At 40.8% G+C, this 12,209-nt stretch overlaps 1 protein-coding gene and 1 non-coding gene across 2 annotated transcripts; both read right to left on the bottom strand.

The window, feature by feature from the left end:
* Window positions 1-6,323: 6,323 nt before the first annotated feature.
* Window positions 6,324-11,380, bottom strand: RBMX (RNA binding motif protein X-linked). Its single transcript, XM_020888176.2, is given in 10 exon segments — window positions 6,324-6,542; window positions 6,545-6,825; window positions 7,455-7,537; window positions 7,639-7,764; window positions 7,859-7,973; window positions 8,248-8,400; window positions 8,938-9,109; window positions 9,449-9,555; window positions 9,755-9,883; window positions 11,233-11,380. Coding segments are annotated over 9 exon segments (1,176 nt in total). The 5' UTR covers window positions 9,864-9,883; window positions 11,233-11,380; the 3' UTR covers window positions 6,324-6,512.
* On the bottom strand, window positions 9,638-9,709 carry LOC139033751 (small nucleolar RNA SNORD61). Its single transcript, XR_011486230.1, has one exon. It is a non-coding gene; the product is annotated as a small nucleolar RNA SNORD61 (small nucleolar RNA).
* Window positions 11,381-12,209: the final 829 nt, after the last annotated feature.

Here is a 12,209-nt window from a genome sequence, read left to right as displayed (position 1 = left end):
CTCAAAAGCATTCTGCCTAATGATAGCCTTATACAAGGACCCATATCTTGCATTTATAAGTTCCAGAACAGGAAATTAGTCTGTATGTCTGGGGGTGAAGGAAAGAATTGTTGAGGAAGGGCCACAAGGTAACGTGGTGAGGTGACAGCAATGTTCTCTACCTTGAGAGTGTGTATGTCTTTATCAAATCTCATGATATGCTTTAGGTTGAAGTCCCTTCAAAATTTGTCCAGAGCTTGTTATTGTTACATTTTTCAGATTGACATGTTCAACTAAACAGAAATTGATGGGATGATATAGATATACCTATGGCTGATTAATGTTGATGTTTCACACACAATGGAATATTACTCAGCCATTAAAAGAATTCATTTCAATCAGTTCTAATGAGATGGATGAAACTGGAGCCCATTATACAGAGTGAAGTAAGCCAGAAAAATAAAGACCAATACAGTATACTAATGCATATATATGGAATTTGAAAAGATGGTAATGATAACCCTATATGCAAAACAGAAAAAGAGACACAGATGTACAGAACAGATTTTTGGACTCTGTGGGAGAAGGCAAGGGTGGGATGTTCTGAGAGAATAGCATTGAAACAAATTTACTATCAAGGGTGAAACAGATCACTAGCCCAGGTTGGATGCATGAGACAAGTGCTCAGGGCTGGTGCACTGGGAAGACCCAGAGGGATGGGATGGGGAGGGAGGCAGGAGAGGGGATCGGGATGGGGAACACATGTAAATCCATGGCTGATTCATATCAATGCATGACAAAAACCACTACAATATTGTAAAGTAATTAGCTTCCAAGTAATAAAAATAAAATAAATATTAAAATAAAAATTGATGGGATGGATTTAAGTTTTTCTGGAACAACTGGTAGTACAGAGCTGAGGCTATTCAGGCTTCCCAGATGGCTCAATGATAAAGAATGAGCTTGCCAATGCAAGAGACTCAGGTTCATTCCATCGCTGGATCGGGAAGATCCCCAGGAGTAGGAAATGGCAACCCACTCCAGTATTCTTGCCTGGAAAATTCTATGGACAGATGAGCCTGGCAGGCTACAGTCCCTGGGGTCGCAAGTTGGACACAACCTAGCATGCACGCACTGCCATGAACTGCCTGAGGTTATTTACAGAATGAGTGTTAGTCACTCAGTCCTACTCTTTGCCACCCCATGGACAGTATCCTGCCTAGGCTCTCCCCCACACCCCCCACCCCCCCCCATGGGATTCTCTAGGCAAGAATACTGGAATGGGTTGCCATGCCCTTCTCCAGGGAATCTTCTCAACCCAGGAATGGAAGAACCTGGGTCTCTTGCATTGCAGGCACCTTCTTACCATCTGAGCCACCAGTTTTCACCTGGCTATATAACCTAATCAGTGTTATTAGAAGGGGACAACAGAGGATGAGATGGTTGGATGGCATCACCAACTCAGTGAACATGAGTTTGAGTAAGCCCCGGGAGTTGGTGATGGACAGAGAAGCCTGGCATGCTACAATCCATGGGGTTGCAAAGAGCCAGACACTACTGAGTGAAATGAAATACATTTAAAGGGAACCACAAAATGAAGGCTGTTGCAGTGGCCTGACTCACCTCACAAATGCAAACCTACAAACCCCATGCTAACAGGAAACCACATGTTAAGGTGACCTTTAACATTGTTCAATCATGTCAATTGCAACCCCATGGACTAAGTAACAGTAGCTGGCCAGGTTCCTCTGTGGAATTCTCTGGGCAATACTAGAGTGAGTTACCATTCTCTACTCCAGGGATCTTCCCAACACAAGGACTGAACCCTTGTCTCTTACATTGGCTGGCAGATTCTCTAACCACTGAGCAACCAGTTAAGCCAGGACACAATTGCAATCCTCCAACTCGGCTTTGTAAGTTTTCCAGGTGGTGCTAGTAAAGAATCCATCTGCCAATGCAGGAGACGTGGGTTCAATCCCTGGGTGGGAAGATCCCCTGGAGAAGGAAATGGCAACCCACTCGTCAGTTTCTTGCCTAGAGAATCCCATGAACAGAAGAGCCTGGTGGGCTACAGTCCACAGGGTCAGTCTGACTGTATCAACTTAGCCCAACTCAGCTTTAGTAAGCTCACCTTCCCCTACAGCCAATGATCCCCTGTGAACAGTGCTTCGATGCCTGTGAGGTACTGTACTCAACCCACCTAAATTAGTTTTATCAAGTGGAAAGGAACAAGAGTCAGATGTACATAGAACCAACAAACACTAATCTTGTGTGGATTTAATGACATCCCCAAGGGACTTGGTCTGAAGTGGGACTCACTGCCAAACTGACCTGTTTCTCCCAGGAGCCAAAAAGTTAATACTAGAAACATTACAGTAAATCTTTGGTACTTTAGCTTCCAGTTTTTTGGTGTTATTGCTCCAATTTCAGCGCAAGGATTACATGAAATCATCTGAATTACCTGAATGCCCACCCGAAGCTTCCTCCCCTAGGAAGCCTAGCCATAGGCTACACTTCATTATGTTCCATGGCAACTGGCTGCAAGGGCCTAAGAACTAGGGTTTGGGGGTGGGGGATGTTTGCAGATCCTTATTTAAAAGCCAAAATAAAATCCCTTATTATAAAAAAGACCCCAGAGCCACAAAAAATGCACATCAAGTTTTATTAGGTTCAAATACAAAACATTCCGTAAAGAGAAAAGCCATCTATTATATCTAAGTACTATAATTCAACTACCAGTTAAACAAGGAAAACACGTTATTCTGTTTCTTTTACAACCAGTATAAATCCAGAAGAATCAAGACCAATTCTTTTCCCAACAGGAGCAGAAGTCAGTCTGCTGGGTCAGTAAACTATTTGCCAAATAGCTGTCTGGTCATTAAACATTCTTCAATTTAGTATTTACTATGATTAGTCTCTATGTTCTACACTATCTCCAAGATACCTAAATAAAATCTCAAGAGCCAAAAGGTCCTTGGGAGCATAGACCCAAGTAATTTCAATTACAGAATGATTGAGGAAGACAGCTATGTAAGTGCAATGGCTTTTTAAATTTGGTCAATACCCTCATGATCTGTGATTGGAAGAGCCTATCAAAATGAGGGTTAAATTTCTGCATATTTTCCACAACTGCAATGGTAAACATGATAGTACTGATATTTACTAGGTAAACATTCAGAAGGTGAGTTGGTTCCTTCTAACCCAACAACTCAAATCTGTTTCCTTTGAGAACATTAGCTTTTACACCATTGGCTCTAATCTTCAATGCAATCATTGATAAAGCTCTAATGGTTTGCAAGACATGAACTGGGGTAGGGGGTAAAGGAAGCTTACAAAACAACTATTCTTTAAAAAAAAACAAAAACAAAAAAAACCAGCAGAAGCCAACCGGCCAAATTTTGTTTCCAGTTTTCAAAGTGTGCTTTCGAGCATTTCAGCTATGTTTCCAGTTACTTTAGTTTCCAAATATTAGTCTTCCATTTAGTTTTAAGACTAAATCTCACTTTTGGATAAACAGTAAGAAATATTTTACTTGCTGAAAAATCACTTTACTGGATAAAGTTACCTCTCATGCCTTTCAGATTTCTAATCCAACGTTCTGACAATCACTGGTAATTAGGAAGTTCTAAGTTGCAGTTGTCCCTATGACTCTGGGCTTCCCTTGTGGCTCAGCTGGTCAAAAATCTGCCCGTAATGTGGAAGACCTGGGTTCAATCCCTGGTTTGGGAAGATCCCTGGAGAAGGTAAAGGCTACCCACTCCAGTATTCTGGCCTGGAGAATTCCATGGACTGTATAGTCCATGGGGTCACAGAGTTGGACACAACTGAGCAACTTTCACTTCACTTCTATGACCTTAGCTAAAGTAAAGTCAAAGTTGAAAAAAGAACCACAAGAACTTCCTGACTACCTCCACTTACCCATTTCCTTAATTACTCTCCCCTTTCTCCATCTTGTCAATTACTTATTTTAAGAAACTGCCACTCCCTAGTTAAGAGTGCTAACCAACTGGGGTTGATGCCTTCCATAGAGCCACAGGAACCCTGGAAGGCAACAATCTTGTCTGCACCAAACCAATTCTGATGAGTACTGCTTATGCAACTGTTGTGCCTTAAGGACAATCAGCAATTCTTCCGCTTCAACAGCTCTGTAAAATGAAAAGGTGCTATCAGGTCACAAGATATTTACCGTTTCATTCTGGAAATAACCCAGGAAGCTAAAAAAAAAAGCCCCATCAGTATTCCTGTTATCATTCTACCAGTAAAACTGTTACTCAAACTAAGGACTTAGTGGCATCTGTTATCAGTTCACCCTTTAGCCAATTTGTAACTGATAAACTATCCTTTTTAAAAAGGCCCAGGACAAAGTTTGAACCTCATACAAGTTTGTTCACATAGCAAAATGCTACATACACTGTATCACTCCAGCCAACAACTGGTAACAAAGTACTAGCAAGCTGTATACATTCAATACAGCTATGTTTGAGAAAACCTTACTCCCATTTAATGTGCCAGGTGTTACAGATTTACCCTAATCCTAAAATTACTCCATTACAGATAACTTGCCAATATCAAGGCATGCAACATGGCAATGCCATAGTATTTATACCTGTAAAAGCCACTGCTATCAAAACTTACCTTAGCATTGCATTTCTCTTGTTGCCAGCTTTATCTAGTGTGAAAAAAATCAGCACTCCATGACCATCATGACCATGACCAAAATTCTCAACCTGTAAAAATTAAATAGGTAACCAGTTATCTCTCTTAAGGAAATTCTTCAAAACTTGCCTAAAACTGCCCTCTTTTCCAGAAAGAAAAGGCAAGTTCAGACTTGCAGCTTAATGTATTTCGTGTTCTACTATTTCTCTTAAGTGGTGGAAGCTTCACTGGCTTGGGATGGACTGGAATGGCTTAAATGGTTAAGTTGCATGGCTTATGGATTCCCATTCTGTTCCAATGGTGCACTGCCATGTTAAATCCATAAGTTGAACGGACAAAACTTATTTGAAGGAATTAAGTGCAGTGTAAGGATTTTTAGTTGGAGGTCTTCAAGTTTACTATATTCAAGAGCATCTTTTTCAACTTCATGGCTGGACCTGGGTCATGCTGCCTCAGGTTTTGCTTTTTAAAGACCACTTGCAATAGATTTTCTCCATAGAGTGTAGTTTCACAGAACTAAAAACAAGTCAGGCATCCAACTAAATGTCAGGTTTGCAATGGCTTACAGGGGGTAAAGAGAGGGGGACCCCAAACTTAAGCCATTTCCTATATTGACTAAAAGACTAATTTGAAAAATGTTAAAACATGAAGCATGTTTAAAGGTCTTCATCAAAAATAAGATTTAAGATTTAAAAAATACCCCCTCCCAAGCCCCAGATTGCTACTGGTAAACAGCTTTATTAAGGCCTTTAAGTGTCACACATGCTTTAAAAAAAGAAATCCAAGTGTTGAATTTGGAGGACTTCTAATATGCTATCGAACACTTTGTTTTCCAAAAGTTTTTTTTTTTAATCTAGAAAGCATTTCCATTGCCATGAGGTACAGTATGTTTCACTGTACTATGAGGAAGGTTTAAGTGTTCAATTTCGACTTAGACGGAAAAACTAGTTTGCTTTGCTTACCATCTTTGCTGTTTCACAGGCATTTGATGCTTTAAATCTGATGTGGAATGCTGATAGATTCACTTTTTAGAAGTCATAAGCCTTTGAGAAGTTGGAGATAACTTCATTGCTTATCTATTTTCTCCTTTGCAATCAAGCTGTTCCTTAAAAGTGAGACACTACAGAGTTGCAAAAATTTGAAACAGTAAGAGCAAGCATCGTTTGCAGCTTCATGGTTGGTTTTGGCCAAACTTTTTATTTAGTATTCTGTAGTTGCTTCACACACACTTAAATGGTCTTAATGGGGAGGGGGAAAGGGGAGGTTCTTGTCAATTCCCAAGGAAATGTCAGAAAGGCAAAATATGGCCAACATTATCCATTTGCTTTTTGCTGGGTTTACTGGGTGGATAGCACTTTCCTGACATATATGCATCTGATCTAAGGTTTTTCATACTGAGAACATTTGAGATTTCAGTTTGAAGACACTCTGAAATCTTAAGAGTAGCATACCTCGACCACCCTCTAATAACGAGCTTGTTTATATAGGCAGGAGGATTCATCTCTCCATTTTAGATGACTAGAAATTTTGTGTAAGATAAACTGCTTGCCTCATCATTTACTGGGGAAAATCCTATAGGAAGTGGCCTTTAGGGACACTTTTACTTGGAAGATGACACCACTAGTACACATGTCAAGTCTTAAACACACTTAATGTTTCATTTGCTTGTTGAAAGCAATGTCATAAAATCAAAGATTAAACATGTTTTACTTTCTTTCCTCACAAGAACATAAAAATTATGGAAGGGGAACTTAACAGGAAATTTTAAAAAAGTAACACAATCTTTCCTTTTAGTAGTCCTTGGGTAGTTATGATAGAACAGGTTCCACTTTTGTTTGTTTCTTTGAACAGGGATTTTGGTCCAAAGTTGTTTGTTTTTAATATCTGTTTCTGCTTCCCCCTCTATCACAGATCGGCTTCCTCCATGGCCACCACCTCTTGGTGCTCCGTGGCTTGAACTGCTGTAGGAATCTCGTGGAGGACGGTACCCCCTTTCCTTAGAAGGGGGAAGCCCTCTTTCTTGTCTGCCAACCCGATCACGACCACTTGAGTAGAGATCACTTCGGCTGCTTGAGTAACTGTCTCGACTTCCACCATATCCGTCACGTGAGCTGCTGTAATCATCATAGCGACTGCTTCCACCATAAGATGGCGGGGGCCCTCGTGTAGGTGGAGCACTACGTGAGTTACCTGCAGGGTCAATGGTCAGGTAATATGGCAACACTATAAATTGTATATATACAACATTTAAATCTGAATTTACAGAATTCTTGTATTAAACGTTTACTGTCTTAACTGGGAGGTTTTAAACTCTGCCATTGCTGGCCATTAACAGGGATTTGCTCATCTGCTGAGACACGGAAATGGGTGGGTTTTAATGTTTGTTTGAAAAGACTGAAGACGGTGTGTATTTCAAGAGGATATTCCAGACAGCTTGTTATTTTATAGTAGACACTCAGCCAACTTTCCAGTGATAAGTTGCAATTTTGAACTGTAGACTTTCCTTCATATTGCAATGGTAAACATTTGATCTTGTTAATAAAGTTTTTAAATTGTATTTTCACTGTTGGGGGAAAACACATAAGGCTGCCAATTTAAGCAAGCAAAATCCCCTCCAAAGCAAGCCAACAGCCTCAAAAAAAACTTAGAAAAAACAAAAGCCCCTCACAAGACTAGGAAAAGCCCAGCTGAATAAATTACCCCCTTAAAAGCAAGCAAACATCCCTTTGAAAGCAAGCACCACAACAGCCTAATAAACTGGCTCATGAACCTAAAAACTCAAGCTGGTGATAGTCAGAGACCCTCAACCAAAATCTTACCATAACTCTCATATGAATCTCTGTAGGAACCTCCACTTGGATGATCTGAATAGTCACGATCACGACCATAGCCATCTCTATCACTATATTAAAGAGAAATATGTGTAAGTCCCAGAACATTAGTTTTTACAGCTAAAAAATTTTTTTTACATCAAGCCATGGCAGCAAGAGCAAAGTCACATACCTATAGCCTCTTAATGGACAGTCATCACGTGAACTAGAATGACCATAATCACAGTAAGTATAATCTCTTGGTGGTGGTGCATAATCTCTTATATCACGAGAACTTGGGTAATCACTGCTTGAATAGCTAAAGAAACAAAAGTAACTTGGTTCACACTTTTGATGAGCTCTCCTTCAACCCGAAGTATTAACAGACAAAAGCTACTATACTTTTCTGTTACCTGTCTTTAGTAGAATATCCATCATCTCTTGGGGACAAATAAACATCTCTACGAGAGGGCAAGGGCTCCCTTCGAGGTGGACCTCCGTAACTATCTCTTCCACGTGATACAGGAGCTTAAGGAAAAATCAATTTTAAAAATACAGCCAGAGCAAAGTAAAAATGTAAATTTGCATTGAAGCAATGAAAAGCAGGGATTCAAATATGACAATATGGATGTATATGAGGAAATCCTCTAAAATTTCTTAATTACACCAAAACTGCTTTCAATGCTCTGCATTTAACTTTGTGACTCCAAGTGATCTCGGTAGTTTAAATATCATTTTTAGCATTCACCTCAATCCTTGTATTATGATAGTAGGACAGACAAGTCATATACAGAACATTTACCTCTTCCTCCCATTCCACTACCGCTTCGAACTGGTCCTGAAGGGGCAAATCTTTTAGGAGGAGGACCCCCACTTCGTGGTGGTGGTCCTCTTTTTACCGGAAGTGGTCCCCTGGAAGAACTCATGTTAAAATTCATGGAATAGCCACCATCATCTACATTAGAACAAAAAAAATCATGTTAATACATGAAAAAGCTACAAGTTTTGCTTGATCAAGAACAAGACCATTTCTGTTTGGTTGGGGAAATCTTTAGTTGTTAGTCTACATAGAGACTGTGAGACATGTTAGTCTACATAGAGACACATGAGTAGTATAGATTAGTAAAGTAGAACTGAAGAGTTCTACTGAGGGTTCAAGTTACTTCAAAAAAAAACCCCCAAATTATTTAATATTCATATAACCAATAATACCTATCAAAAATTTTCTGTTTTTCCCTATAGAATGAGTTCATCTGGATAAAAAATAGCTCATTATTAATCATTTCAGTTCAGTCACATTTCAAGGCATTGTTAATTGAACTGAGGATGCCTTCATGTTTCCCTTAAGGAAATCACTTTGGTAGATGAATAAAATGTTCTCAATTTCAAAAGCTAAGGCCTTTAAAATAAACATTTATTAACCAAAGTACACACTAATGTGTTTACAGTTCTTAATTTATACACCAAGCCTAAATTAAACTTAAGTCATTACCCATGTGCCCTCCATTGGATGCAGGTCCCCTGGTTCCTCCACTTCCTCCTCTTCCTCCTCGCAGACCCCAGGGAGGGCCTCTGCTTCTTGGAGGCGCAGGTGGTCCACGTCTGCCACTTTCAAATGACGCTTCAGTGGCCTGTTCTACCTTGATGGCTTTTCCATCTAAGGACTAAATAATATCAATGGTTAATTAAAAATATTCAAGAGAACTTGCCGATCCACTATGCACTGACACTAGTATGTCCTTCAAAATGTTTTTACCTTTCTGTTTCGCATTCAAATTTTTAAGATTATTATTTGAACTACAACGTTAAGTAATCGGTAAAGTTGGTAAAACAATCACCAACTTATTAAGACAACTAAAGTATCATACATAACATTTAAAATTGAACGATTTTTTTGTTAAGAAAGGTTTATACTCAAATTCAAGAGCAGCCCTACACCAGACTTGGGTTAACAATGTGCTGTTTTACATATTAGGAAACATCGTATCTGCAGATACTCTTACCTTTCCATTCATGTCTCTGGCTGCATCCTTAGCATCTGCTGGGCTTTCAAAGGTGACAAAAGCAAATCCTCTAGATTTATTGGTTTCACGATCTTTCATCAAGAGAACTAAAAAGTAGTTTTCAGGGGGGAAAAAGTGTTACTCTAGTTGAAAAGGAAAAACAAAAAGTTAATCTGTAAAAAAGAAAGCAAGCTCAGAACTTCTTAGAGGACAAAGCACATTATCATTTCATGTGATCAATGCAATCAAAGTCATCACAGCTCACCTTTTTAATTATAACCCTGCATACATTTTCAGATAACTCACCTTCCACTATTCGTCCATATTTGCCAAATACTGCTTCAAGAGCTTTCTCATTTGTTTCTGTATTGAGGCCACCGATAAAAAGCTTTCCTGGGCGATCTGCCTCAACCATTTTTCCCCCCTGGTTAAAATCTGTTCGGGGAAAAAAAAAAAAGAGTTACCCTCCCTTAAAAAAAAAAGTTCAAGTTTACACAATTTTATGTATCAGGGCTTATTTTTTGCTTACTAAAATCATTAACATAATACAAGTAAAGCAATTCTTAAGCCTCACCAAAAAACCTGTGTAATTTATTTTTTTTAATTCTTGTTTTGTGTAATTAGTTTAGTAACAGCAGTTTAATAAACTGGTTTAAAAAAGCCAACTTAGTTAATTCCTGTATCTTTAATCCACTTAGGCAGTCTTAATTACAACACTTCAAAAAGCGCATTTTACCTTAAACACTAGATTTACTGCCTTTTATAAATTCAATTGTTGTTTAGTTATTAAGTCGTGTCCGACTCTCTCACGACCCCATGGACTGTACCCCGCCCGGCTTCTCTGTCCATGGGATTTTCCATGCAAGTATACTGGAGTGGGTAGCCATTCCCTTCTGCACGGGATCTTCCCAACCCAGGGATCAAACTGTGTTGCAGGCACAGATTCTTCACCGCTGAGCCACCAGGGAAGCCTTAAAAAATTCAATTATCCCATCCCAATTACCCTAGTGATATTTAAAAACCTACTCAGTCAAGGTCACAGGCCAGGCGCAGGTCCCCCTGACCAATCCAACAACTCTGGCTCCTTTCAGTACGATTTCCTAGTAAATCTAAGCAGCAATTTAAAGTTTTAACCAAGTTATGACTCTCCGTCAACAGCCCCTGCCCCGCTCACGTTACTGACTTTTAAAAAGCGTCAATATAGGACGCTTTAAAAAGCGTCATAGGAAATAACGGAACATGGAAGCGCACTCTGTTAACCCAGCACTCAAAGGCTGCAGTGGAACCCAATTAAAACCCGTCATTAAAAAACCGCGTGGAAAATACAAAATGGCGACACTTGGATTGAGCCCAGAACAACCTCCGCCGGTCAGGGAGTAACTTTTGCCACCAGCGGCGCTTCAGAAAATGCAAAGGGCTTCCTCTCCAAGGCCCGCCAATGAACAAGGACCCCACGCAAAAGTGCACGGGCCCGCCCGAGGTCAGGACCATCCCCACGCAGGTATCGGCGGAGGAGGCGCGGTCCCTCCTCGTCCCGCTCCGGTCTAACCTCCGCCACCCCCGCCCCTGCAGGAAAAACAGCCAAACTTTCCGAGGAGGCACACTACGAAGCGCCCACCCCCCGCGTCGGTTTTCCGTCAACACTCCCAGCTTTGCCTAAATAGGTCGGCACCTCCGGGTTCTTAAAATGGCGCCCGCCACCCTCATCTCTAGGGAGATAATCCCAAATTGTAACGTGGCAAGAATGGACACAAGATACAAAGTAACGAAAAGGACTCACGTACTGGAGAGGTGACGACGGTCTCTAGCTCCTACGAGCTCGCCAACAGCGGCTTCCTAGCAGCTCAGCACGCGGGAGGGCGGCCGATCCTGAAAACGGAAGCTGTACGGCGCTCGCACTACTGCGCAACGAGGGCGAACAAAGGAGACAGCAAACTTTATACGGCCCGGGAACGAGGCTCAAGGACCCGGATGGAGGCGGTGCTTAGAATTTGAAACGTGTAGGGAGGGGGAACGGTTCCCAGTATCCCCAATGGCTGCCCCCGCTGTTAATCACTCTTCGCTCCTCCCCCTTTCCCGGGCCCTCCTCTCTTCGGCCGGCCCCAGTTTCTAACCGTTTTCCCAGCCCCCACCGGTGCTCCACAAACCCGCGTTTTTGCTTTCTTCTAAAATGGTTCACGGACTGCATATAATAAAGAATTCACATTTTTTGCGTGTTCTAGTGGTCCCGGCAAGGTGCTAAACTTTACACCCATTAACTCATTTAATTCTCAAAACAACATGATGAGGGTAGAACTATGCCAGTTTTGCAGAAAGGAAAAACAAAGAAGTTTAGATAATAAAATGTATTTCCCCAAAATACCTTTAATAAGAATTTTTGGTGAATGGGGAAAATTGTGATAAATGTCAGGTGGGGGAAAAAAACCGTATAAAACAGTGGAGAGATAACCCGTTTTATAGAACAATTACTGAGCACCTACTAAATCGCAGGCAGGCTCTGGGCTTGGCCGTGAGGGTACAACCCAGAATAAGCGAGACAAGGTCAACGCGCTTCATTGGTAGTGCTGCCAGATTTAGCAGGTGAAAACACAAAAAATCCCGTCAGGTTTGAATTTCGGATACCAAATACTTTTTTCAGTATAATAGGTCTCAATATAATGTATTTATTAGCCGTTTATCTGAAATGCAAATTTAACTGGAGATGTCGTTTTTACCTGTCAAGCCTACTCATGTAGGGGATCAGAAACATTTTTGATTTGCT

The sequence above is a fragment of the Odocoileus virginianus genome, unplaced genomic scaffold, assembly GCF_023699985.2.
Source record: "Odocoileus virginianus isolate 20LAN1187 ecotype Illinois unplaced genomic scaffold, Ovbor_1.2 Unplaced_Contig_1, whole genome shotgun sequence".
Taxonomy (NCBI): Eukaryota; Metazoa; Chordata; class Mammalia; order Artiodactyla; family Cervidae; genus Odocoileus; species Odocoileus virginianus.
Note: the sequence above shows the minus strand (reverse complement) of the source record. Positions and strands in the feature narration are given on the sequence as shown.